Source organism: Mustela lutreola, chromosome 4, assembly GCF_030435805.1.
Source record: "Mustela lutreola isolate mMusLut2 chromosome 4, mMusLut2.pri, whole genome shotgun sequence".
Lineage (NCBI taxonomy): Eukaryota > Metazoa > Chordata > Mammalia > Carnivora > Mustelidae > Mustela > Mustela lutreola.
Window position 1 is genome coordinate 156578725 of NC_081293.1, and position 27179 is coordinate 156605903.

The 27179-nt window shown below is 37.4% G+C and overlaps 2 protein-coding genes across 2 annotated transcripts in view; both read left to right on the forward strand.

The window, feature by feature from the left end:
• The window catches only part of ZNRF2 (zinc and ring finger 2), a 394136-nt gene that overhangs the window by 295640 nt on the left and 71317 nt on the right, over positions 1 to 27179 (forward strand). The gene's annotated exons all lie outside the window — the stretch shown is intronic.
• GARS1 (glycyl-tRNA synthetase 1) overlaps positions 1 to 27179 on the forward strand; it is a 43503-nt gene that overhangs the window by 12779 nt on the left and 3545 nt on the right. Inside the window, exons 4-14 of the mRNA XM_059171475.1 lie at positions 191 to 332; positions 2187 to 2275; positions 3294 to 3370; positions 7166 to 7311; positions 9504 to 9653; positions 13431 to 13593; positions 14656 to 14820; positions 18527 to 18639; positions 19462 to 19602; positions 23921 to 24006; positions 25589 to 25698. Coding sequence (XP_059027458.1) covers positions 191 to 332; positions 2187 to 2275; positions 3294 to 3370; positions 7166 to 7311; positions 9504 to 9653; positions 13431 to 13593; positions 14656 to 14820; positions 18527 to 18639; positions 19462 to 19602; positions 23921 to 24006; positions 25589 to 25698 — 1382 coding nt within the window. The remainder of the gene's footprint in view (positions 1 to 190; positions 333 to 2186; positions 2276 to 3293; positions 3371 to 7165; positions 7312 to 9503; positions 9654 to 13430; positions 13594 to 14655; positions 14821 to 18526; positions 18640 to 19461; positions 19603 to 23920; positions 24007 to 25588; positions 25699 to 27179) is intronic.

The window sequence follows — 27179 nt, forward strand, 5'->3', positions numbered from 1 at the left end:
GCTTACTTTGGTCAGCTAGCTGGAAGTAAGGGGATACTTACAGTAACCCTTTCAGAATTGAGGGGTTTGAATTGTTGACTTTAATACCTTTTTAGGGACTGTGAAGTCTGATAATTTCTTACATCTCCTCACTTTAATTTGCTCAGAGTGACAAGCTAAAGTACAGGTTTTCCTTGTTCATATTTTATAGGTGTTAGTGGTCTGTATGATTTTGGGCCAGTTGGGTGTGCTTTGAAGAACAATATTATTCAGACCTGGAGGCAGCACTTTATTCAAGAGGAACAGATCCTGGAGATTGATTGTACCATGCTCACCCCTGAGCCAGTTTTAAAGTAAGATTTCTACTTTGGAAGCTGAAATTCATTAATATGCATATTTAAATATCTTCTCATGATTATAGAAACTATCCATATTCATTGTAAATATGTGGAAAATAAAAAAAAAACAAAGAAAATATACACCTAATGTCCATAGACAGCCATGTCAAAATTGTTGTGTTTATCCTTACTGTCTTTTTTCTCTATAAGTCCTTGTACCTATATCAACGTTAGCAGCAAACTGCGTTTTTTCATGTAATATAGGTGAACATTTACTTATGTCATTAAATAATCTTCTAAAGCATTTTTAATGACAGCATAGTATTCTCTTGTGGATATACCATAATTTATTTAGCTAGTGCTTTATCATAGGCATTTAAATTGTTCCTGGGGCACCTGGGTGGCTCAGTTGATTAAGCAGCCGACTCTTTGTTTTGGCTTAGGTCCTGATCTCAGAGTCCTGGGATCGAACCATGAGTCAGGCTTTGTGCTCAGCAGGGAGTCTGTGTGAGGTTTCACACTATCTCCCCCACTCTCCTGCGAGTGCACTCTCAAATAAATCTTAAAAAAAAATTGTTCTTGATTTTTGAGTCCACTGAGCATCCTGATAGATGGATTTTATATATTTATGATTATTTCCTTACTTTAAGTTTTTAGAAGTTCTGGGCTAAGGTGTTTATACATTTAAAACCAAATAACTACTATTTGTGTTGAAGTGTTAGTGCAGAAATTTATTTTATTCCTACTGACATTGTTGAAAGCAGGGCAGGATTTGCTAGAATATAGAAAGAAGAATCTGTACATTTTGTATCTCATTACTTCATTTAATGTTGCCTAGTAAAGAGCTAATTTTCACTATTTACATCTTTTGGGCTCTCTCAGTGATTTCAGCCCAAGATGAATTCCTGATGATGGATCTAAAAGATCAAGACAACCTACTTTTTTTTCTTTTTGTAAAGATTTTATTTATTTATTTGACAGAGATAGAGACAGTGAGAGTTGGAATACAAGCAGGGGGAGTGGGAGAGGGAGAAGCAGGCTTTCCGCTGAGCAGGGGGCCCGTTGGGGGCTCGATCCCCAGGACACTGGGATCATGACCTGAGCCAAAGGCCAATCAGATGCTTAACGATGGAGCTACCCGGGCACCCCTAAGAGAACCTATTCTTTAGCTACTTCCTCCACTAGTAAGAATTATGTAAGAGATAATACCAATGTCCATACAGTTTTCAGTGGCAGAAAACTCTTTTATTAAGATGCAGGTTCTAGGGATGCCTGGGTGGCCCAGTCGGTTAAGCGGCTGTCTTTGGCTCAGGCCATGATCCCAGCGTCCTGGAATCGAGTCCCACATCGGGCTCCTTGCTCCGCAGGGAGCCTGCTTCTCCTCTGCCTCTGCCTGCCACTCTGCCTGCCTGTACTCTATCTCTCTGACAAATAAATAAACAAAATTTAAAAAAAAAAATGCAGGTTCTGTACTGAGTTACCATGAATTCTTGTCTAGTCAAATTCCCCTGGTTTTGGCCTTTGTGTAAATCATTAATAATTGGATAGGCATGGGTTAATTGATTCTGCAAGGTAGCACATACTTTATTACAACTTGTGAGAGTATAATCTGGTTGATGTCTTTTTCTTGTGGGAAGGTAGAGCTTGGGGTGGGGGTGGGGAATGTGGAGATAGATTTGAGGAAGGATTTTCTCTGGCCTACATTATTATCCACTGTGGATACATCATTATATATATGGGAGCTTCCATCTTTCAGATACACAGATATAAGCTTGATATATTATATATAGAGGGGAGCATCTTAGAACATAAAGTTTATGTATTAATTTGTATGAAAATGACAAACTGGCTTGGCATTTGTTAACTTAGGACTTCTGGCCACGTAGACAAATTTGCTGACTTCATGGTGAAAGATGTAAAAAATGGAGAGTGTTTTCGTGCTGACCATCTATTAAAAGGTATGGTTTTTCATCTTGGATAAATATTCTTCTAAGTAAAATCGATCAAAACAGAGGGGTGAGATTAAATTTTTCTTATGTCTTTTTTGGAGGGGTGTAACATCTAAAGAGGAAGGTGCACAGATCTTGTCATATAGGCAGACCTCATTTTATTGCACTCCACCTTCCTGTGCTGTGCAGATATTGGCCAACCCCGGGTCAGGCAGTGGAAAGACAGTGCTGTTTTTCCAACAGCTTTTTTCGCTTTGTCTCTCTTAAATTTTGGTAATTCTTGCAATATTTCAAACTTTTTTGTTATTATTTTATTTTTTATAGTAATCAGTAATTAGGACTCTGAGAGCTCATGTGATGGTTAGCATTTTTTAGCAATAAAATTTTAACTTAATTTTTAAAATATTCTATTTTTATGAAGATTTTATTTATTTACTTGTCAGAAAGACACACAGTGAGAGAGGGAACACAAGGATGGGAAGTGGGAGAGAAAGAAACAGGCTTTCTTCTGTGCAGGGAGTCCGATGCAGGGCTTGATCCCAGAACCCTGGGATCATGACCTGAGCTGAAGGCAGACGTTTAACAACTGAGCCACTCAGGTGCCCCAATTTTAAAAATATTTTAATTGAGGTATACTTTTTAAAAAAAGAAGATACAATGCTATTGTATATTTAATAGAATACAATATGGGGCAAACAACTTTTATATGCACTGGGAAACCAGAACATTCATTTGACTTGCTTTAGTGCAGTATTTGCTATATTGTGGTGGTTTCGAACTGAAGGTACACCTGTACAGCTTGAGTCCCTTATTTATCAAAAAGAAGTTCTATATGATAATTAGAAATTCTAAGTCAGCAAAAGTATCAAGACATTATCATTATTTTCCCTGTAAAATCAGCCATGGGATTTGTATTAAGTGAGAACATTATCCTCGGATTCATTTTTTTTACCTGTCCAGAAACTCAAAGTGCGTTGTCCTTTTACCCATTGATTGAAATTGACATGTACCAACACTGTTCTTGTAGCTCACTTACAGAAATTGATGTCTGATAAGAAGTGTTCTGCTGAGAAGAAATCAGAGATGGAAAGTGTCTTGGCTCAGGTGAGTACTTTAGAGATGTTATTACAGCAACTCAGGTAGGTACTGTCTTTCTTACAGTGTTTGATGACTATTGAATTCCACATTGTGCTGACCCAGGCCACGATTGTAAGGAAGTGGAGTTTCCCTTCTGTTTCTCTTTGGTATTTTTATTTTCTTCTCTTTCTACCTTTTGTGGCTAACACTTTATTTTAGCCCAAACTAGCAATTCAGTGTAAATAGGCACGGATGGGTTCTATCTCCTTGGAAACCAATTTTCTGGATTTAATAGCAAAAACCAGAGAATTGGCTAAGGATGAATAGTGTTCAGTTTTGATAATGGAGATTTGGGGGCAGATATCCTTGTGAAAACTGTCTCATCAGCCACTTGATCTGCTTCTGGTTGCACTGTCCTTGACTACATGCTGTTATTCTTAGAACCTGATGAGCAGGGCCCTGCCTTTCCTATAGACTCAATGTTTTATAATTTCTATTTAAGTTGGCAAAGTTTAGGTAAGACTTAAGAAAGACCATGGAGGGCGCCTGGGTGGGCTCAGTGTGTTAAAGCCTCTGCCTTCAGCTCAGGTCATGATCCCAGGGTCCTGGGATCAAGCCCCGCATAGGACTCTCTGCTCAGCAGGGAGCCTGCTTCCCTTCCTTTCTCTCTGCCTGCCTCTCTGCCTACTTGTGATCTCTGTCTGTCAAATAAAGAAATAAAATCTTAAAAAAAAAAAAAAGACCATGGAGATAATCTGTTCTGACTTTTACCAAGTGCAGGAATATCTGCTATATCAGAAGTTGTTCTTATCCCTTTTCCAGGTCACAGATCACTTTAAAAATACTACGAAAATGGTACCTCTTTTGCTCAGGAAGATGCACATGTCCGTGTGTGTATGTTGCTGATCTCTCACCTTACGTATCCATTTAAGCAAAATACCTTTCTCCAACACGGTGCTTGATCATGAGGTCCACCAAGGCTCACCTCTTAAATTTTATTTACTTTCTTGGGCAAAACTATACAGACATACACAGAAACCAGTGCATTTATACATATTTTCTTTACATTAATATATAAATATGTGAGGCTGAATGTAGGAATCCCTACCTTTTTTCATTTTCTCATGAACATTTACTGGATACTTTTGCAGTGCTGCCTTGTTTTCTAAAAATAAGCTGTTTTTTCTCTGTGGTATCTAGCTTTCTAACGGTAGCTCACAAATTTTCTCCTTCCTCATTTAAATTAAAAGAAAATCTTAATTTGGCTGTTGACTCATCTGCCACTTTATTTTAGTCCTTGTGAGGTATGTTTTATCCTTTGCTTGAAGCTCATTGCTTTAGTTTTATTGTTCATGAGTTAATAAATCAGTTTTTGGATTTTGACACCATTATAGCCAAACATTCATTTCTTATTTCCTTTCTTTCCCAAAGGCATGACCTTTATTAGAAAGAAGAAATGAAAAGCACTTCTAATTACCCCCCAAGTTACTATTTCCCATTTTGAATGTTAGACTTACAAAGCTTTTGTATGTGTCTTTGATCTTAACAGTTTCATTCATTTCCAAGTCAGTTGTCAGAGCAGGAAGTAATTAGTTGATTCATTAAGTCATTTATAGTTTGAACCCTGACTTTCTGTCTTATATTCATGGTCTTAGAAGGGCAGTCTGTTTTTTTCATTTTGGTTTTTTTGTTTGTTTGTTTGTTTTAAGAGAAAATGGGTGAGTTGTGTTGGTGAGGGGAGGGCAGAAGGAGAGGGAGAAGAGAATCTTAAGCACACTCCACTCCCAGCGTGGGGCCCAGTGCAGGATCCCAAAACAAGGTTCGGTCTCACAACCCTGAGATCATGACCTGAGCCAAAATCAGGAGTTGGATGCTTAATGAGCTGAACCACCCAGGCACCCCAGAGAGCAGTCTGTTTTTTGGTTTGCTATTTTAGATATACATACAAGCTGCTGTCCGTGTAACATTCAGTGAAAAGTTGGGACCTGTGGTTTAGTACTCAGAAATGGCCCCGGTGAATTCATGGCCAAAGGCCCATCTGTTCGCTTGAGCGAATAATCGCTTTTTCTACCTGTTAGCGTCTGTGACTCCTTTTCAGCTTTATGCAGTGTGATAGTTCCTTTAAAAGGAACTGATTCACCCTCTGTGGTAAGAAGAGCTTTATTCCTGTTATGTGGATTCAGTAGCTCAGAACTGTTTTTCTTCTCTGTCGATTTTTGCTGATGCACCTGTGCATGGATCAGCTTTTAAGTCAAATTTAACTTTTTTTGTTAGGAAGAATTCAAAACATATACAAATAGAAAATAGTATAATGAATACTAATGTACCCATGAACCTGCTACAATGTTATCAGATTTCGTTGAATCCATTCCCTGCTTTCCTACCTTCTCCAGAATTATTTTGAAGTACATCTAAAACATCATTTTAATTACATTATCTTAAATGTTAACCACTTTTTTTGTTTGTTTGAATTGGGCTCCAGATAAAGTCCATATTTTGTGAGTGGTTGACATATTTCTTAAATCTCTTCCAGTCTTTAGGTTCTTTATCTCTAATTTGCCTTATATTTTCATTTAAAAAATTTTTTAAAAATTGAAACATTTGTTTCCTAGTATTTTCTACTCCCTGGATTTGGCTCATTACATTATTTTGGTGATATTTCACATGTTCCTCTGTTTCTATATTACTTATAATTTGGTAGTTCAACCTAGAGGCCCAGTCGGATATTTTGGCAAGACACTTAGTGGTGTCGTGTATGCTATGTGCCAGGCCCTTTTAAGTACTTTACATAATTAATCTTCATAGTACCTCTTCATAGTGAAGTGGGTGCTGTTTCCCTATTTCACAGATGAGCAAATTGAGGCTCAGAGAAGTTAGATAAGAACTTAATCTTGAGTCACACAATCTGTAAGTGGTAGAATTGGGCAGTTTACCCAGGTTTTTCTGACTCCAGAGCCTCAGTTCTTACGGTTCTGAGTTGATTTATCTAATTAATTCTACTAGGAGATTTCTTTTAAGTTTTGAACATTCTTCAGTATTAGATGGTTTGTCATAGTCATTTGAAATTTTAAATTGGAAGTCACATCATTTGAGGGTTTCACGTTGGTTATCAATATATAAAATGTGCAACACACTAGAACAAGCAGAGATGAATAAGAAACAGTTTCTACCTTCACGAGCTTAATATCTAGTGGCAAAGAAAAGTTATATGCACAATTTAATAGGGAAGTGTACCTGACTCTTAAATATGCAAAGTGGTAAAATGCAACTTGAAAACTTGTTTATGGGGCGCCTAGGTGGCTCAGTTGGTTAAGCATCTGCCTTTGGCTCAGGGCATGATTCTAGATCCTGGGATCGAGTCCCACATTGGGCTCCCTGCTCAGAGGGGAGTCTGCTTCTCCGTTTGCCTCCTACTCCCCCTGCTTGTGGTCTATATCTCTCTCTCTCTCTGACAAATAAATAAAATCTATTAAAAAAAAAAACCCAATGTAATTTATATGATTTCAGATTCTTACCAATCTGTAACTATTATAATTGAACCAGAGATACTTTTCTTTATCTTTCCTTGTGAAATGGTGAATTTGTTAGTTTAGGTCAGTTCCAGAAAAGTACTCCATTTTTCTAGAGTGGTAAATGATAAATTGATAAATGGAAAGTGAACTGGTTATGATTTTAATTTGGGTTTTTTGAAAGTTAGATTAACTTTGACGTTCTTATTCTGGGTGACTTTTAATGGTAGATGGGTTTTATGTATGTAATACTTCTATGCTGTGTTTTTTTCTCAATCTTTTATGTTAATTGTTTTCTTTATGTATCCTTTAGCTTGATAACTATGGCCAGCAGGAACTTGGGGATCTTTTTGTGAACTATAATGTAAAATCCCCCATTACTGGAAATGATCTCTCCCCTCCAGTATCTTTTAACTTAATGTTCAAAACCTTCATTGGGCCTGGAGGAAACATGCCTGGGTATGTATCACTTACTCTTTATGTAATGAAGTTACTAAAATTGTTGTAATAAAAAGTAAACATCAAATCAGCCATGAAGGAAAATTTTTGAAAAATGGTATGTAGAAAGTACAGATAAACATTTTAAGGAGAAATAATAACAGACATATTCTTAAATTTATTTCTTCTAATCTTTCTGAATATATATATATATATATATATATATATATATATATGTATATGTGTATATTTTTAGTGTATGTGATCATTTTTTTGCCAGAAAATAAATAGAAGTCTGTGATCATCATATCTTGTGGTGATAGCTGTACAGGGTAGAGATAGTTGAGGAATGGTTTTGTAAGTCATTGAACTTATTGCCAAAGGAGACTTAGAAACCATTTAGTCTAGATCAGTACTATCCAATAGAACTTTCTGCAGTGGTATAAATGTTCGGTAATCTGTGTTGTCCAGTATAGTAGCCACTAGCCACATGTGGCTATTGAGCACTTGAAATGGCATTAGTGCTTCTGAGGAACTGAACTTTAAAATGTATTTAATTTTAATTAATTTAAATTTAGGCATTTGACTAGTGGCCTACCATACAGAACAACATAGGTTTGGTGTTATTTAAAAGATGTGGTTTTCACAGTAAAAAAAGCTGAACAATTTACAATATGACCCAGAACTAGAATTTGTAGATATAGATTCCTTCTCAGTGTTAACAAACTTAGCCAAAGTAATCTATTTCATAACTTCAGATGTTTTTCTTATGGTCTCATTTTAGATAATCGAGGGTAGGCTTTTGTTAGATGAAGCGAGATAGATTATGTTTCCTAAAGTAGAATAATAAAAATTGTGACAGAATGTATGACTAGAATTATTTTAGTCACACACTGTGTTGACTTGGGATATTTTATGGAACGAGGCCAAAGGTGAGCCTTTCATTTTGGCCGTACATACAGAGAGTCATTAAATGGGCCAGGCCCTCTGACCTGTCATCATATTCTTGGGAGTTTATCTGAGCAGATAATTCAAAAGGAAAGGAAGCTAGGAAGGTGTATTTATCAAGAGCATATAAATTAAAAGTAGAAATAACCTATTTATCCACAAATTTGAGATGATTAGTTAATTAAAGTAGATCGTTTTAGTAGGATACACTGCAACTATTAAATATGAAATATTTTTATGATTATTTAGAAAATAGAAAAAATAAAGAATACATAATTTTACACATTCTACTTCTAAATCATGCACATAGAAGCTCCTGGCTGGCTCAGATGGTGGAGCATGCAACTCTTGATCTTGGGCTCATGAGTTCAGGCCCCATGTTGGGCATCAAGTCTACTTAAAAATAAATAAATGAAATTTAAAAGTCTTACAGCTTTTAAAAAAAAGGTATATAAACTGTAGTTACACTTCTTTTGGATGAAATCTGGAAAGGACCTTCAGAATGAGGTGTTGGTATATTAGAGTGAGAAGAGGGTACATTATATTTTATCTTTTCCTTGATTTAAAGTTCTTTTCATAAAACATTTATGTGAGGTAGGCCCTCGGAAAAGCTTTCTTAACTGATGTTTTTGCGGAGAATATTTTCTGTAAAATTGAGAAGAGGAGAATGGCTATCATGGTGTATTTGCTTAGCTGTATCTTTAAAACATGGAGAAAAAGAGAAGAAACATGTGGCTGGAAATGTGGAATACCACAGAGGAGAAAATGATAGGAAAAACCTGCCATTTGCCTGGCCTGGTGTGATGACTATGATGAATGAGCTCTAATGCTGTGTGTAAGGCCATACTGGCTTCTTTGTAGCCACACAGTTACACTCTAATAGGTGGGTTAACGCACATATACTTAGGCAGAGTCTTCTTTTCAAAAGGATCTGAATTGTTGTCTGCCTGCACGTTAATGATTTATCGGGTTTTAGGGACAATAAGAGAGAGGTGGCATTGACTCACTGGACTGATAAAATAGAATGACATTTCTGATAGTAGTATTGCCATACCAATTGCTTGATACATTCTCTAACACTTGCTTGAGTATGTTTGGTACCAAGGAAAATGTCTCTTCTTCTTACTCCTTTGCTTTAGAGCATATATGCACTGCTTTGTATGAAATAGTATACTTAGGACTTTCAGGATTTGTATCTAGAATTTCAGATTTTTGGAAAACTTAATTTCCTTCCTTCTAACAGACTGATTTATTTAAATTTATAGGTACTTGAGACCAGAAACCGCACAGGGTATTTTCCTGAATTTCAAGAGACTTTTGGAGTTCAACCAAGGAAAGTTGCCTTTTGCTGCTGCCCAGATCGGAAATTCTTTTAGAAATGAGATCTCCCCTCGATCTGGACTGATCAGAGTCAGGTACTGCCCGTATTGTTCTTCCAGTAAAATTTGTGAATGAGCTAAGCATTGAATAGGAAAGGGAAGCTTGCTATGTTGAAACAGTTCTGCTTCGTTCTTACATGACCATGTCTTTAGTTTTGTCCTCCAAAAGATGATGTTAATGTTTGTAATCTCTGGGACATCAGGTAGTTGTGAGTAACTAATGGGAACTTGAAAGGAAAGGAAGGAAGGTGAAGAATAGATCATGTTTCTCACCTGCTCCAAAATGATCTTCCCCCCTTGTTTGTCATATATTTAGAGAATGGCAGGATCTTGATTGTCTATTTTTTTTTTTTTTTTTTTTTATAAATTTTTTTTTTTTTTTTTTTAAGATTTTATTTATTTATTTGACAGAGAGAAATCACAAGTAGATGGAGAGGCAGGCAGAGAGAGAGAGAGAGGGAAACAGGCTCCCTGCTGAGCAGAGAGCCCGATGTGGGACTCGATCCCAGGACCCTGAGATCATGACCTGAGCCGAAGGCAGCGGCTTAACCCACTGAGCCACCCAGGCGCCCAATTGATTGTCTAAACCAAGGCATTTTTCTGGCAGTGGTGATGTATGTAAGTGTAGGGTAAGGTGGGGACGAGGTGACGGTTAGGAGGGGAGTGTCATCTGGGGTGTCCAGGGCAAACAGCAGCACTGGAGTTGGCTGCGGGTGTTTCTGTAACCAGTTGACATTCCTCCAGATACTTGGGGTGCCTCTGTGACAGGCCAGCTAGCAGGCTTGCTTCTGTCTACTCTAGTCTGCTCACTTGTCTCTATTCTAATAATCTCCTTTTGCCAGATAAGTACAGGCATACGGGGGAGGGCATATTGGCACTTAAGTTTTCTTTAGAAACTTACTGTGATTTTAAGCTTTTTGTGATTTCTGTGTTACTGATATCATCTCTTGGCATTATAAATTCCATATAAAAAATAAGATACGTAGGTAAACTTAACTATCTTAGACTCCAGAAGGATTTTCCACAGCCCCGCCACCCCACCCATCTCCTCTCTTTTCTTACTCACTATAATTACAGACTTTAGTCATAGCATATTCCAACCACTGACTCTACATCAAAGCACCCAAAGCACCTGCCTAATCTTGTCAGTCCCCCTGACACCCACTGTGGAAACACCCCATATACTGACCAAACTGTTTCTTCAGGCCTATGATTGGCTCAGCCTTCTGGTCGAGAAAGTGGGGACTGCACGAGGAAGGGGCTTGCACAAAACAGTTTCCCTTTGGGCCTCCATGCGGGAAGAAGAAGTGGTCAGAAACTTTAGCCAGCTATAATAACAATGAAAACTTGTAGGCTTGAGTCTGTTTTACTTCCTGGCTCCTGGGTTTTTCTGTCTCTCTTTTTCCTTTTGTTTTTTGGCTTTCCATCTATTCCAGTAGTATCTTCAAGCATGATTTCAAAATACTGAGGGAGCCTGGGTAAGACTGACTTTGTGTAAAGTCAGTGTTTTGGAGAGGATTTATATAATGTCAAGTAGCACTTGGAAGTTATAAAAGGACCACAAAGTAAGGCAAAACCTGTGGCCTATGGAATGGAAAGTGGTAAATCGAAAAAGTAGCTCAGAGCTGAGGAGTGATTAGGAGTAAGCTGGTGAAAGGTCCATGGGGTTCCTTGGTCATTTTTATTTTGGACACTTTTACTTTAAAGCACCCTGTCTGGATTCTGGCTGGAATCCAGAATTTGTTATATGCATCTGTAAGGTCCTGACTAGAAATCCACTCATTCTTCCATAAGCCAGTATCCACATGGCTTTTGTTCCTTGGATAGGGCTAGGATTTGTTTAGTGTTGTGATGTCTTCTTGATGGCATGGGGTTATCAGGTGATTAGTCTTTGCATGGCTGTGATTTCTTCTATTTAGGTTGAGAGTATTAGATGGTTCATCTGTAATTAAAAAATATATTTTTTTATTGTGATTGGCTGGTTCTGTCTCCTAGACTATAGGTTATTATAGTTCTCCACGGTCCAGGTACGGTCTCTGAACTCAAAGACAAGAGACTATTGGTAGCATCACTGTTAGAGTTGATTTCTATCGCCTGTCTGTGAGCTGGGATTATTTGACAGAACAGATGGAAAGACTTTGGCAGCAGATTATTTTGGGATTCTGGCAGAATATTTTGATACGCTTTGCATTTTAGATGTTCTCTTGCTGTCCGCCAAGCTATAAGATATGTGAGGACAGACATTTTGCTTCTTTGTCTCTGTCCTATTTCTGTGCACATGGAGGATGTTTGATAGTGGTTGAAAGAAAAGATATAGGTGCCTTAGGACCAAGTAAGAAATACTATTAAAAAATAAAGTTCAAAAATCAGAGCTCTTTTGCAATGCATTTCACGTATTTTTAGGGCACATTTAAGCAATTTTTCATTACTTCTGAAACATCTGAGATAATCATGGAAATGCACTAGTAAATGTGTGTGGGGGAGGTGTTTAAAGAAGAGAGACTTGATTTTGACTCATAAAATTAACTTAAAACACTTTTCCCCCAATAGCTACTTAATTGCCATTCAGAGAGGTCTCTTTGGGAAACCATTACTAAATGCATATTTATTTCATCATTATGCAGTTAGCTTGATGCTAGCCTGTTCAGTTCATGTCTTATGTCCTCTGCCTTGAATAACACTTTATTCAAGAAGCTATTACTCTAAAGAAGCCAGCTGTATGGTGCCATTATCAGTCATTTACTTGCTCAGAGCAATAAAAAGAAAGAAACCAAACTACTATAAAAGCTGAAGAATAATTTCACTTCACTTTTAATTTCCCATCCTTTGAAAAGGAAATACTGGCAACTTCATTTAGTATATATATATAAAGACTTGCTAGTGGTCCAAGGAAAACCACTTTATTTGGAAGTCGCTATTCAGGATCTCATTTCTTTTTTGTGTCTGACGTTCCCTTAAGTTTTCCTAATTTTAAAAACTATCAGTCTGTTCTTTAAAAATTATTTTCCAATGAAAATAATCTTTTGTTGTTATGGCTAGTATGGAGAGAAACACAGATGGATAGTAGTTAAGGTAATAGAAACAGATTTTATTCAAGACTGTTGCAGTAGGGGAAAAGGGACCTCAGTATAGAATAGGGCTCAGTTTTGAATACAGCAGGGGCAAAAGAGGATTTATAGCCAAGGCATGGGGTGAAGGGCATCAGTGGCTAGAAAACTACTAAAAGGGACCATCAGGGGCAAGGCAAGAGGGATTCTGGCCAAGCCAACCTAATGGGTTCTTGCTGGAGATAGGCCAGGGTAAACAGACACCAACTGGGGGATGGTAGTGGATGACAAACTCAAAAAAGAGAGCGGAAGTGATCACATAGCAAGGGTTGGGGTAGAGGGTTCTAGTTAAACTGACTTATCAGGGTTCTTACTAAAACCGGATTTTATAAAGAAGTATATAGATGGGCCTACGAGGAGGTTCAGAAAACTGACTAAAATTAGGGCAAGCAAAGAATCTTTATCATTAGACAGAAGTTAATATTTGAGAGAAGTTTGATTGTATTTATTTATTTAAATTACTATTCAAGTGAGCTGTAAAGTTTTCATTAATATGCTTAAGAATAATAGCCACCCAGACAAACTTAATCTAACTTCTTTTTTTTTTCCTTGCCATTCTCTTAGGAAACGATTTTCTGGTTTACTGATAAGAGATTCCTGTCGCCTGAGGGCCTGTATCATTGCAGAGTAAAGTTGAAAATAAGGGCCTTGTTAATTTTTATAGTTAAGTATGCAACTTTTATCCCTTACATTTTTTTTCTTCCAGAGAATTCACAATGGCAGAAATTGAGCACTTTGTAGATCCCAGTGAAAAGGACCATCCCAAGTTTCAGAATGTGGCAGACCTCCACCTTTATTTATATTCAGCAAAAGCCCAAGTCAGCGGACAGTCTGCTCGAAAAATGCGTCTAGGAGATGCTGTTGAACAGGTAAGATTCCATAGGTAACTTTATTTAGGTTATTCCAGCTTAGGGTCTGCAGCACTTAGGAAATTCTGTGTACTGGATAACAAAATATTTATTTTAGCAGTCATTTTATTGTTTATATAGTATTTGCTTTTTATACAGTATTTATCCTACACTGTTATTATAGTGGGAGGAAATTACCTGAACATGCCAATTTGTAGGCCACAGGGCTAACATGAAAAAAATTTAGCAGAGCACTTGGAAAAAAGATCCTGGTCTGAACTGTGCCCTGTCAATCCAACTTTTATCAATATGTACCATTTGGTGGAGACATTTTGACTCACAGAAAGCCAGTCCTCTGGATTTTAATCTTACACATAATAGTTGGGCTAAAGTCTTGCATAGAATAGAATTTCTCTAATCATTTGTCTAGAAAAGTGAGTGAGTGGAAACTTTATCTAATAGTCTCTGCTGCCTGATAGTGAAATGAATTGCCCCAGGGAACAATGAACTTCCTGCCCCTGAAAATATTTCAGTTGAGGCTGAGTGATGACTTGTCAGCCATTTTGCAGAGAAGGGCTCTGCAGTGGGGCTAGATGATTTCTAAGATCCTTCTGGTACTGGTGTGTGCTCTGGGGTGCACACACTTCAGTGGATAAGGATACATTAAAATCCCTTCAACATGTCTTATTAATTTTGTTAATTCAGAGGAAGTATATCTGCCCTTGTAGGGTCATTATTATGAATGGCATTGCTAGTACTGTAGTACTGAAGTATTGGGCTGAAATTTTGCTGATCCAGTGAGTATGGCAGAAAGATTTTGAATAACTCTGTTATAATCAGCTTGTTAACTTGGCATTAACCCCTTTAAAAATAGCCACAATCAGATTCTCTGTGTTTGAGATTGTTCTGAAAGCTAGATAAATTAGCTTACCCTGTGTGTCAAATATTTTTCAGTAGAGTATGAATAAATCGAAAGTGGTACATTGGCCTTCAAAAGGATGTGTGTTTTTTGCCTTCCTCTGTGCTTGTTTGCATGTTTGCTTGCTTATTTATTCACTTACTTGTTTATTCATTGATTTTTAGGGTGTGATTAACAACTCAGTATTAGGCTACTTCATTGGCCGCATCTACCTCTACCTCACGAAGGTTGGAGTATCTCCAGATAAACTCCGCTTCCGTCAGCACATGGAGAACGAGATGGCCCACTATGCCTGTGACTGTTGGGATGCCGAGTCTAAAACATCCTATGTAAGGATGTGGAAGGGTCGTTAGCATGTGATCTTCACACTGTTAACATAGGAGGCATGGATTTCAAAATTGCATTTTGTGTGTTTTATGTCAGTGGAACAAAGAGAAAAGAGGTCTTTTCCAAAGCAAAATGGAAAAAGCAGTTGTGCTCTGTCCTCTTATAAGGAAGGGGTTACTTTTGTGTCCCAAGAGCCCTTTGTAGACTTAGATGGCTTTTCCAGAGACTGATAGTAAGAGAGACAGGGAAGGTCAGTGACAGAGCAGTGCTGGTGTGTACATTCCGGGGATGGGTAGTGTTATGGGTAGTATCCCCAGGTAGCTAAGATGGGGTGGCCTCCTTCTTGACAAGGAAGGACCCTAACAAACGTTGGAAATGGTGATAGGGCTGAGTAAAGAAAGACATGGTGCATTTTGTTTAGAGAGCTATTTGATAGGTTTTGGTGATAGACTAGTAGTTCAGATCTCTTGTTTAGGAACTACCTTTTCTCAAATTCTATGTATTTAATAGTAATTCAGAGACATCCTGGCTACCACTTCACTGTACCTTACCACCCGCAGCTCCCAAACATGAACATTCATACTGGAGCTTAGGATTGACAGACATTTGCGTTTAGGAGGGTTGCCTGGCTGGCTCAGAGGAGCATGTGACTCTTGATCTCAGGGTCGTGAGTTTGAGCCCCACAGTGGCTGTAGAGATTAATAAACATAAATAAACATTTTTTGAAAAAAGTTAAAAAAAAAAAAGCCATTGGCTATAGAAGATGCTTTCTGCCCTGGTGGCAGTGGGAACAAGGTAGCATCCAGAACAAGGGGCCTGAGAGCCTCCTGGCCTTTCATGTTGGTTATAAAGAGACTTGTCATTTATTTCCATGTGCCCTTGGTTTCACTCTTTAGTTTTCAAAATGACTTTAATAGATTCATTTTTAAAAATTAGAAATAAAAATTAGTCATTTAAAAAAATGACTCATTTCTGTAAAAATCAAAAGCAAAAAGTAATTCTGAAGAATATTATGTAGAAAGTGAAACTTCCAGCTGTATACACGTCCTCAAAAGTTGTTCACGTCTCTGCATCAGGGATCAGCAAATGTTTTCCATAGTAAATGTAGTAAAAATACTTTAGGCGTTGCAGATTTTTGTTTCTTCTTGTCGTCTCTTTCTTTTTTACATCCCTTTAAAAATGTAAAAACCATTCTTAGCCCCATGGGTTTTTTAGCCACTAAATGATATTACATGCATTACAAACATACATGCATGTATATGTTCATAGGTATGCAGATATTTGTAGTGGCTGTTACTGATGTTGTTTTAAATATATTCATTTTCCTTTGTGGATTTAGGGAAGAATTTCGGTAATCTGTTAGGTTTTTCTTGTTACTAGATTTTCCTCACAGACTTGTTGGACATATGTATGCCAAAATGATGGGAGTAGTTAATTTTGGGTTATAGATGAATATAAATTTCTTTACATGTTTTAAATTTTCTGGAATTTCTTCATATTTGCACATCAGATAAATAGATAAATAAATAAAATAGTTCCTGTGTTGTGTGAGAAAAGATTATTTCTTTTCTCTTTGTTCCATACCAGTTCCCTTTCTTAGTTTTCTCTGACTCTAATTTTGTTAAAGTAGACACAGATTCTTGCTATCTCACTTGAGATTCTGAATGTGGCCTGGATTACATTTTATTTCTTTCATTTGTTCATTCAGCATGTATAATTGGTAAGGGCTGTGCTTTCCATTCTGAATGCTTCATATGTAGTATCTTATGTAATCCTTATCGTAGGTCCTGTTTCTGAGGAGACCTAAATGCTGAGAGGTTAAGCAATTTGAATCTCACAGCAAGTGGTAGAGGTGCGGTATGAACCAGGGCCGTCTCACTCTGGGCCCGTGCTCTTAACCACTGTGCTACATTGCTTTAATAGACCTTACGACATTTCTGCTCATGCTTTTTTGAGTGCCACTGTGAGCTGTAGTTAAGTATTGAGAATCAGAAATGTGGACCTCAGTCTTCCAGATGTGATGAACATCATAGTGATAATAGTTAATCATGCTACATTGTGTATTCAAAAGCTGCTGAGAGAGTAGGTCCTATAAGTTCTAGAACCATGTGTGGTTGCTGGATGTTAACCGACTTATGGTGCTCATTTTACATTATCTACAAATACTGAATCATTGTATTGCATACCTGGAACCAACATAATGTTTCATGTCGATTGTACCTACATTTCTTTTTTTAAATTAAAGGAGAAAATTGAAAAAAGAAAAATGTGGGCCCAGCACAGAATTAGGCTACATTTTACATAAGGTCATTGGGAAACGAAACAAAACCAGAAGCTTGAAGGTAATAGGAACTTTCAAGGAGAGGGGAGAACTCCTTTAAAGACCTTTTCTTGTTTTAAGTACTCACAGTAGTGATTTTTGTTAAACTAGTTGCTTTATAAAGTGTTGTAATTGTTAACAGTTCTACCAAACTAGACAACTGGTGCCGTTTGCTGAGCATGTTTTATAAAGCAAAGGAAATGCCAAAACCCTATTCAAGTTGTTCCATTGTAGCCTGAGAGAACAAAGGAAAATTGTTTCTCACTCACTTAAATCAGGGAAATAAAACAGGTAAAGAGCTTCCTTCCCTCATCTGAAGTACTCCATCAGTAGAACAGTCTGATAAATAGAAATAAGACAGTCCCTGCATTCAAGAAGAAACTTGAACACTTCCTTTTTATGTGCTTCATATTTTAAATTTTTAATGAAAAAAATGTTACTGAGACAGCTAACGCTCCATTCCTTTCTTCTCTTTTCTCAGAGGTAACCACTATCCCAGGCTTGTTGCTTGCTGTCCTCAGATGTGTTTCAGTGATTTTACCTTTTTAGTACATAAATATGTTGACATCTTCAGTGAATGTCAGATGATCAAGTTATTTCATTTTAGGTTTCATTCTTTTAATTTCTGTTTTGTTGTTATGTGTTGGGGTTTCTGAGCTTGTGAGGTTTATTTTTGCTGTCTTTAGTCCATGCACCGCCTGTGGTCACATGCTTGGAAAGCTTAGTAGTTGTGATGGTTGCAATTTTTCATACTCTTTGGATCAAAGGCAGAATATAAATATTCATGAGGACTAACTAGATATCTACTAAAATAAGCCTTTAACATGTCTGTGGTGGCGTTGCTGTTAAGTTTTATTCTGTGACTTAAATGCTACCTGCTCTTTACTAAGGTTTCTTTTGTTGTGTAAGAAACTGAATTGAACACAAATGGCCACATTCATGGCCAGCTGAGCTGTGTGTTTAGCACAGCCGTTTGATCTCAGGTTGTGAGGTCAATAGACACTGCATCCAAAGAGAGTAGAGGTTTCTGCCAGATTCATTTTGAATCATGATTTTGAATTTGAAACCTGTCTACTGACTTTGTTTAGGTTCACATTTTATTTTCGTAGTTAAATCCTATAATATATTAGTTTATCCCACATTTACAATATTGCAAAATAAATCTGCCCAGAAAATAAGAAGACCACTTTGTGTACATGTGTGAATTATATTTTATAGTGTTGTTAGCTGCCTGATGTAGGGAACTATTCCCATTTCAAACATTTATAAAAGTTGAGTGGAGATGCTATAATAAATTATCTTTGGGTATGTGAAAGTTACTTATAATCTGCATGCATCTGTGAATGAACCCAGTGTAATAAATGTTTTTATTTATTATGTCTTCTTAGGGCTGGATTGAGATTGTCGGATGTGCAGATCGTTCCTGTTATGACCTTTCTTGTCATGCTCGAGCCACCAAAGTCCCACTTGTAGCTGAGAAACCTCTGAAAGAGCCCATATCCTTTCTGGTTGCTTCAGCAACTCAGGTCTAAAGTGTAAACTTCTTGAAAATGGATAAATCCAAGTCTGCACATTCTGTGGATAAACAGATGTTTTGGATATTGTGGTAGCACTTATTTAAACCTACATGTTCTACCCCTGTCATTGCTCCTTTCCTAGTCTCTTTCTTGTAATCTGACACACCCACTTTGGTGTGATTTATGCTTTGAAGGAAGCATATTCAGAAGAGTGCTCTGAATGTCTTTCCGGGTGTTGGCCAGTTATTCCCAGCTATCTCCACAATGCATTTCTCTATACCTGCACCTTTAAATAAAGGGCACCTGGGGAATACTTTTTCTAATAAAAGATGAGTGCCATTTTATGGTAGATGAAATAATAATTTAGCTCACTTAGTCTGTAAATCAGCAAAGAAATTTCCATTCTTTACCAGGCAGTTGAGGTCATGAACTCATCTTAGGGCTAGGCCAGGGACAGCAGGTAGATCCTGTTGTGTTTGGGACATTTCAGAAATCCGTAAACGGTAAGCAGAGGTAATTATACCATGTATCAGGTTATGTTGCTGGTTAGATAATATCCCTTTCATCTCACTGTAACTTTGTAGAAGTCTCTGTTGACAATGTATACTTACTTTTAGTGAGGTTTGTCTGAATGATTCTGTGGGTAGTTATTTCATCTTACACTTGAAGTCCTTATAAGTGGGATCTAGGATGCCAATAGAGAACTAGTTGTTTCAATTCGATGATGGATTGTCCTCAAGATCGTTTTCCAAAATACTATGGCAGTTCACTGTGCTTTTTGGTTCCTTGACTACTTCCTACAAAACAGTCAATGTTGTTCAGTTTGAACCCAATAAGGGAGCAATTGGCAAGGCGTATAAGAAGGACGCAAAGCTAGTGCTGGAGTACCTGGCTGTTTGTGATGAGTGTTACATTACAGAAATGGAGAAACTACTGAATGAAAAAGGGTGAGATTTAAGATGTGTACTTTTTTTTTTTTTTTTACGATTTTTATTTATTTATTTGACAGAGATCACAAGTAGGCAGAGATGGAGGCAAGAGAAAGGGAGAAGCAGGCTTCCTGTTGAGCAGAGAGCCGGAGGCAGGGTTTGATCCCAGGACCCTGAGATCATGACCTGAGCTGAAGGCAGAGGCTTAACCACTGAACCAGCCTGGCGCCCCAGGATGTGTACTTTTATGTGGGCGTTACTTAGCTGTGTCCTCTCTGCAGGTTCTGAAAGGGTGAGATCAGTTTCTCTAGAAATTTTTTGCAGGTAAGTATTATCTCTAGTCTTTCAAGAACTGTGTTTGCTGAGATTTTGGCATTATAGCCTGGAAATAGATTTGAAGTGATCTCTCCCCCCACCCCGTAACTTTCTCAGAGGGGGAGATTTGTCTAAGGAGGTGACTGAGGAAAAATTAGAAATGACATTCTCTCAGTCCTTCTTTTTTTGAACTTTGGAATGGTCTCTATAATTGTTTTAAGCATAAATATAAAAACAATAGAGACAGATCTGTAAAGGAATACGACATAATCCAGTACTAAACAACGTAAAATTTACTGTGTCTGACAAACAACAAAAAAATTTCTAAATGGTATGCCCAAGTAGCTCAGTCAGTTAAGTGTCTGACTCCTGATCTCAGCTCAGGTCACGATCTCAGGGTTGTGAGTTCAAGCCCCACATTGCATTCTATGCTGGGTATGGAGCCTACTTTAAAAAAAAAGTTCTCGGGACGCCTGGGTGGCTCAGTTGGTTGGACAACTGCTTTCGGCTCAGGTCATGATCCTGGAGTCCCGGGATCAAGTCCCGCATCGGGCTCCTAGCTCCACGGGGAGTCTGCTTCTCCCTCTGACCTTCTCCTCGCTCATGCTCTCTCTCACTGCCTCTCTCTCAAATAAATAAATAAATAAATAAATCTTTAAAAAAAAAAAGTTCTCAACATGAAAAAGCATGAGCACATGACCTGTATTGAGGAGGTCTATAAATGTTAAGTATGTAGGTGAATATAAGTGACATTTTCTTTAATTTCTTTAAAATGACATCTCTTAATTTCTTTAAAACGTAATGAACTGTTTAAAGCAAAAACAGAGGCATATGTGTGACTCAGTCGGTTAAGTGTCTGCCTTCAGCTCAGGTCATAATCTCAGGGTCCTGGGTTTGGGCTCTCTGCTCAGCGGGGAGCCTGCTTTTCCCTCGCCCTCAGTCCCTCCCCCGACTTGTGCATGCACACGCTCTGTCTCTCTCTGAAATAAATAAAGTCTTAAAAAATATTTTAAAAATTAAGCATGGGCGCTGGTGGCTCAGTGGGTTAAGCCTCTGCCTTCAGCTCAGGTCATGACCTCAGGGATCTAGGATCAAGTCCTGCATCAGGCTTTCTGCTTGGCCTAACTTCCTGCCTACTTGTGTCTCTTTGTCAAATAAATAAATAAAATCTTTTAAAAAAAATTAAGCAAAAACAATAAGAATATGTTGTGAAATTTATAACATAGAAGTAAAATGTATGCCATCAGCAGCTTAAAGGATGAGAACAAAGAATTGGGAATATACTGTTGTAAGGTGCATACATTATATGTGAAGTGGCATAATACTCTTTGAGGGTAGACTGTGATAAATTTGGAAAAGTGCATATGGTAAACTCTAGAGCAATTACCTGGAAAAACATGCAAAAACCAAATGGATATAAATAATGAACCAGTTTTTATGGGAGATAAAATAGAATAATAAAAAATACTCCAGAAGAAGGCAGGAGAAAGGGAAAAACGAACAAAGAAATGGTGGGACAAATAGAAAGTAACTCTTGAGATGTTAGATTTAAACTCAGCAGTACCAATAATTATATTAAATGTACTTATCTAAAAAATTAATAGCCATTGATTGTCAGACTGGTTTAAAAAAATCAAGACCCAATTAAATGCTATTTACAGAAAACTTGCTGTAATTGTAATACACAAATAACCTTAAACATAACAGAATCAAAAGATATTTCCCATACAAATATTAATCAAGTCAGGAGTGGCTGTATTAGTATCAGACAAAGTCAACTTCAGAACAAGAGAAATTGCCAGGGACAGTTACATTTCATAATGTTAAAGGAATCAGTTCATCAAGGCATATTCTAACTGTATGCAACTAAAAACACCTGAAAATATATAAAGCAATCTTGATGGAACTGGAAGGAAAAATAGACAAATTCACAATTACAGTCAGATATTTCTACACCCTTCTCTCAGTAATTGTTAGAGTAAGCAGACAAAACAAAAACAAAATGGGAGTTTGAAGATACAAACATTATTAAATGGCTTAATTGCCATTTATTGAATACCTAATAACTGAAGAGTACAGCTTTTTAAATGAATTGGTAAAATATTTATTTTATTTTTTTTTTTGGTACAGCTCTCCCATTGAGTTTTGCATTATTTTCTAGGTATTGTTTAAAAAGGCAAAGGAGGGGTGCTTGGGTGGGTCAGTGAGTTAAGCGTCTGCTTTTGGCTCGGTCATGATCCCGGGGGTCTTGGGATTGAGCCCCACATCAGGCTCCCTTCTCAGCAGGGAGTCTGCTTCTCCTCCCTCTGCCACTTTCCCCTGCTTGTGCTGTCTCTTACAAATCAACTCTTTTAAAAAAATGTAATAGAGCAAAGAATACAAAAGACTGCATATGGCATGCAAACCATGAAATAGTTCATATCCGGCCCTAGATAATAGGCAAAGTGAAAGAAGTCTGACACAAAAGATATATATGTAAAACAAGGAAAGATGATTCGAGTTTATAGTGGTAGAAAGCACATCACTGGTTCACTGGGAGTGGAGGGGATTGAATTGGAGCTTTGGGACGATGGTGGTTGCATGAGAACATTGTCAAAGGAAGTTTTGTAAGATGAATGTTTGTAACAAGTTGAAGATATATGATGGTCCATTTCAGTAGGAAAATTTTAAAGCATACTGGCTTCCCAGAATTAACATCTATTTATGCTAAAATACATCAAAGGCCATTAAAATGGACAAGTAAGAACACTAGTTAGATATCATTATTTGTCATAAACATGACAGTTTCCTTTATTATTCTCAAATAATGGCTCTTTGCTAATTTCAGGTTTTTTTTAATGACTGTTATCTACTCTACACCTGAACTGTACTCACAGAATATATCTCATAATGTTTATGTAATGGAATGATAATGTACTTAAAAACTACAGACAGAACAGTCAAAATGGAGGAAATTTGTGAAAACCACTCATGCTGCATGACATTATTAGTGCTAGAAACTAGCAAAATGCAGTACAAAGTGTGCCAACTACACAGCTTAAAGACAACCACATGAGGGCTCTCTTTTCCTGCCACTGAGCTGCTTGTGAGCCAAGACAAATCCAAACTGATCATAATGGGAGGAAATACCTAATAAACTAAAACACATGTCATGAAACACTTGATAATTACTTGAAACACTTGATAAAGGTGAATTCTTCTTACCAGAAGTGGAATGGTCATATCTGAGGATACGAACATAATGCAGTCACTGATTTTTGGAGGGATAATGTTTTATATTGATGTATTGGACAGAATCATTAAACTTCTTTAAGCTATGGGGCGCCTGGGTGGCTCAGTGGGTTAAGCCCCTGCCTTCGGCTCAGGTCATGATCTCAGGGTCCTGGGATCGAGCCCTGCATCAGGCTCCCTGCACAGCGGAGAGCCTGCTTCCCCCTTTCTCTCTACCTGTCTCTCTGCCTGCTTGTGATCTCTGTCAAATAAAAAAATAAAATCTTTAAAAAAAAAAAAACAAAAAAACTTCTTTAAGCTGATCTTCAACATAAGTGTCAAAGTTTATTTTGGGATTAGTGTGGGAGTTTTAAAATTACCTTTTATAAGAGGACAAGCTGGTCATTTTTGCATTTCTTGGGACAATAATGAGAACAGTGGGTTTTTTGCCAGCAGGCCTATCTCTGACAAATTTATTGTAATTATTCTAAAGCTAAATTTTTTAAAAAGTGGTTTTGGCTTTATTTTGATCTCAAAAGCAAAGGAATTAATCGTTGAGGCACTTGTGGAATTTCATAAGACTAGTCACGTTTTTGGGTGCTTCCCAGAATACTAATTGATTCCATTGTTAAAATAATAATTTGGTGTTCCTTATGAAATAATTTAAATTTGACTTCAGCCATTTTATCTGCAAAGTTGACCAACCTATATTACACTTAAAATGAAAAGAGTTTAGCAATTGGTGAGACTCCTTTAAATTAAGACATACGAATGCATGTTTTCCCTAATAAATGATGTGTTCTCTTTGTAGGGAATTCACTGTTGAAACTGAGGGGAAAACATTTCAGTTGACAAAAGACATGGTCAACGTCAAGAGATTCCAGAAAACACTACATGGTAAGTTTGTAAAAAATAATTAAACAAAAATCATTACTCCTTAAAGTTTAAGTTTTATGATATAACCATTTTACAGAAAATTTGAAGAAGAAAAATAAGTATTTAATGCCACAACCCTAAATATGTGTAGGGCATTAACTTTTGCCTTTTTAAAAAAGGCATTGTGTTAATAAATTGTGTTAATACTAAAAAATATAATGCCACCTTTGTATTTCCTTTGAACTGAGGTGCGTATGAAGAATATCTCTTCACTTAAAACCATCTTTTCATTTGCTCACATTTTAAGGAAATATCCTTATATTGTTTTTTTAAGCAAAGGAGAGAACATACCCCTTCACTCTTTTGTGGCAAATTAACCTTTTAAAAAGTCATTTAGATAATTGATCTCTCATGCTTTTGTAAAAGATAAGGAGGTGATTATTATTTGTAGAACAAATTACATGAATTGGGATATGAGTATTTTGGAGAATATACAAAGGATGCTTACGGTTAACTGTGGCTAAGTGGAAGCTTCTGGAAACTGAGAGTAGTAGGTGGGTATTTGAGAAGCTACTGCTGTTGGAGACAGCATGCCTACTTTTCCATTTGTTTTTGGCCTGCCTTATGGCCAGGCTTCAGTGAGCTGTGAAAACAGTCTGAGCAGTGATCAGAGTAAATAGGGAATCCTTCTTGCTCTGGGGCTTTTTAGTTGATCTGGTTCAGAACTGTACGTCATCATGGCTTGGGTGACCCAGAAGGATGGGCAGGAGATGCCTTGGTCATATGTTATTCTTACTTTTTAATCACAGACAAAAGAAACAGCCTGTCTTTTCTTCCACATATGTGTATTTTTGGTTCTACTTCTCTCATTTCCCTTGAAACAAACTATCTAAGGTTAAGGTCAGTTACCTTAGACCCAGTGCTTAGCAGTCCTTCCTTTCTGAATAATAAGTGTTAATGAATCCATTTCCTCTGTGTACCACAGATACAGCCTCCTCATGTGAGGCCTCTGGTAAATGTCTTTGACTGAGTGCAGATCATCAAGCAAACTCTTGTGTGAGGGTTTCCTGACCCCAGAACCTTGGGAGTACGATGGCAATAACTTGACTTTCTTAAAGAGTTCTCATCAAGATAGCAAGATAAAAAGTAATCCACAAAGCATGTGATTGTGTGTAGGAATTGTTTCTGTTAATTTTGCCAGTTATGGTGGTAGATCTCTCATTCTAGCAAAGTCTTACAAAAGCTGGAGAGTTTTCATGCTTTCTAGATGATGGAGTAGCTGCTGTTGCTCAAAGCTTAGCAAGTGTGGTGTACTTGGTGTACATTGTATGCTGTGGCACTCTACAGAAGGAACACTCTGGTACCTTATTTCAGTTTTATGCTGTATAAAGAAAGAATTTGGTGAAAATGTTAAAGGCATCATATTTCCTACCAGCAAATAGTTCTAAGGAATGTTCTGACTTATTTGTCCTGATGTATAGGATCAATCAAGTCCGTCTAGAAAAGAGAACTTCTTAGTGTTGCTAAGAATTGTTGGGAGAGGACCCGCAACGCATTATGCAGGGTTGGAGACAATGTTACTGGATTTCTATCTCTTTTGCAGTGGAAGAAGTTGTTCCGAATGTAATTGAACCCTCCTTTGGCCTGGGCAGGATTATGTATACAGTATTTGAACATACATTCCATGTACGTGAGGGAGATGAGCAGAGAACGGTAAGTTGTCTTGGATAGTATGCTATTCTCTCACAGTGTCAGGGCATGAAGTTTACTGAAGAACATTATTAAGGTGACTCTGGAATGAATGATTAGTTACTGAATGTACTAGCGGTATTAACATTCATTCATCTTTGCTTAACTGTTTACAAAGCAGAAACTATCTTCTGTTAGCTCATTGAGCTTTGGAATATGTAGTCATTGGGGTTGTTTCAATTGCCTGCTGCTCTTTATTCTGAGACAGGGCATATTATGATAGGGGAACTATCTGTATTGTGTCAATGGAAGATACTGGCACTTTCTGGATATACTCATGTTTTCAGAAAATTAGGAAGAAGGGGATGTCTCAGAGAATTTGGACAAACCAAATAACTGTATCTATGCATTGGTGAAGGGTTAAAGGGTACTTTCTCAAACTGCACAAAATTCAGGGACTTTGGGGGTTAAGGTTTTCGTCCAGAGGTACTGATTCATAGGTCTGAGACCCAGGGATCTATATTTTCTTATAAGAACCCCAAGTGATGCCAGTGGAGAGATCGACAAATAGTAAATTGGGCAGTGGTTTTTGGGGGATAGCCTTTCCTAGCATTCAAGTTCTGTTAAAGGTAAATATTTCTAAGAAGTCTTCATTAACTCCCACACACTGTCTTTTGGCCCTGATGCTTCTGAATCACTGCTCCATGCCTTCCACTTTATCTCTTCGTTCTGCCTTATTCCACGTTTCTCACCTCGCCACTGCCTGCAGAAATTATACTCTTGTCGTTTATAGGCACAGATTTCCAGGAAAATCAGTTCGAAGACTGGCTAGAGTGGAGAGGTTGTATATGCCAAATAAAGCGAATGAAACATTCTTATCTGCATGACCATTCTGGGCTGTGTGTACATGATGTGAGACATCACCTCTGTAGTTCTTTGTAGGACATTTAACCTTGAAGAATAGACTCATGAGTTCTTGGTGCCAGTATTTTAAAAAGTCTGACATACTCTTATGTCGTAATGTAGCTAATAAACCTACTGTCTTATTCTCTGCCATAATTGCATCTTCATTTCCTGACATTTAAGGAATAGCTTTTCATTCATTCAGCAGATCATAAGAACCTTCTCTGTACACCAGATGTGTAAAGAAAGGCATGGTTATTCTTGAGGACTGGTGGCACACTCAAAGTGTTCTTTTAGATACCAAGTTTGCTTCAAGCCTTTTCTGTTTATTTTTCTAATAAAAAGGTCTTTAAAAAATATTTTAGCTGTTTCTCTGAATCTAACAATATTGATATAACCAGAACTTTAATAGAAATTTTATAAGGGCTAAGCAAGAACAAATTAGTGACAGTGTTTTATGAATTACATAGAGATTACCTTCTGAATAGAAATTTGATTAGGCTCTGAGAAGCCAGGAATGTTTCTAAATTTTTATCACATAGCTCCTTAATCCGTTTTCCTATGAATTTGGTATAAAAACATTGCCAGTGAGATTGAAAAAA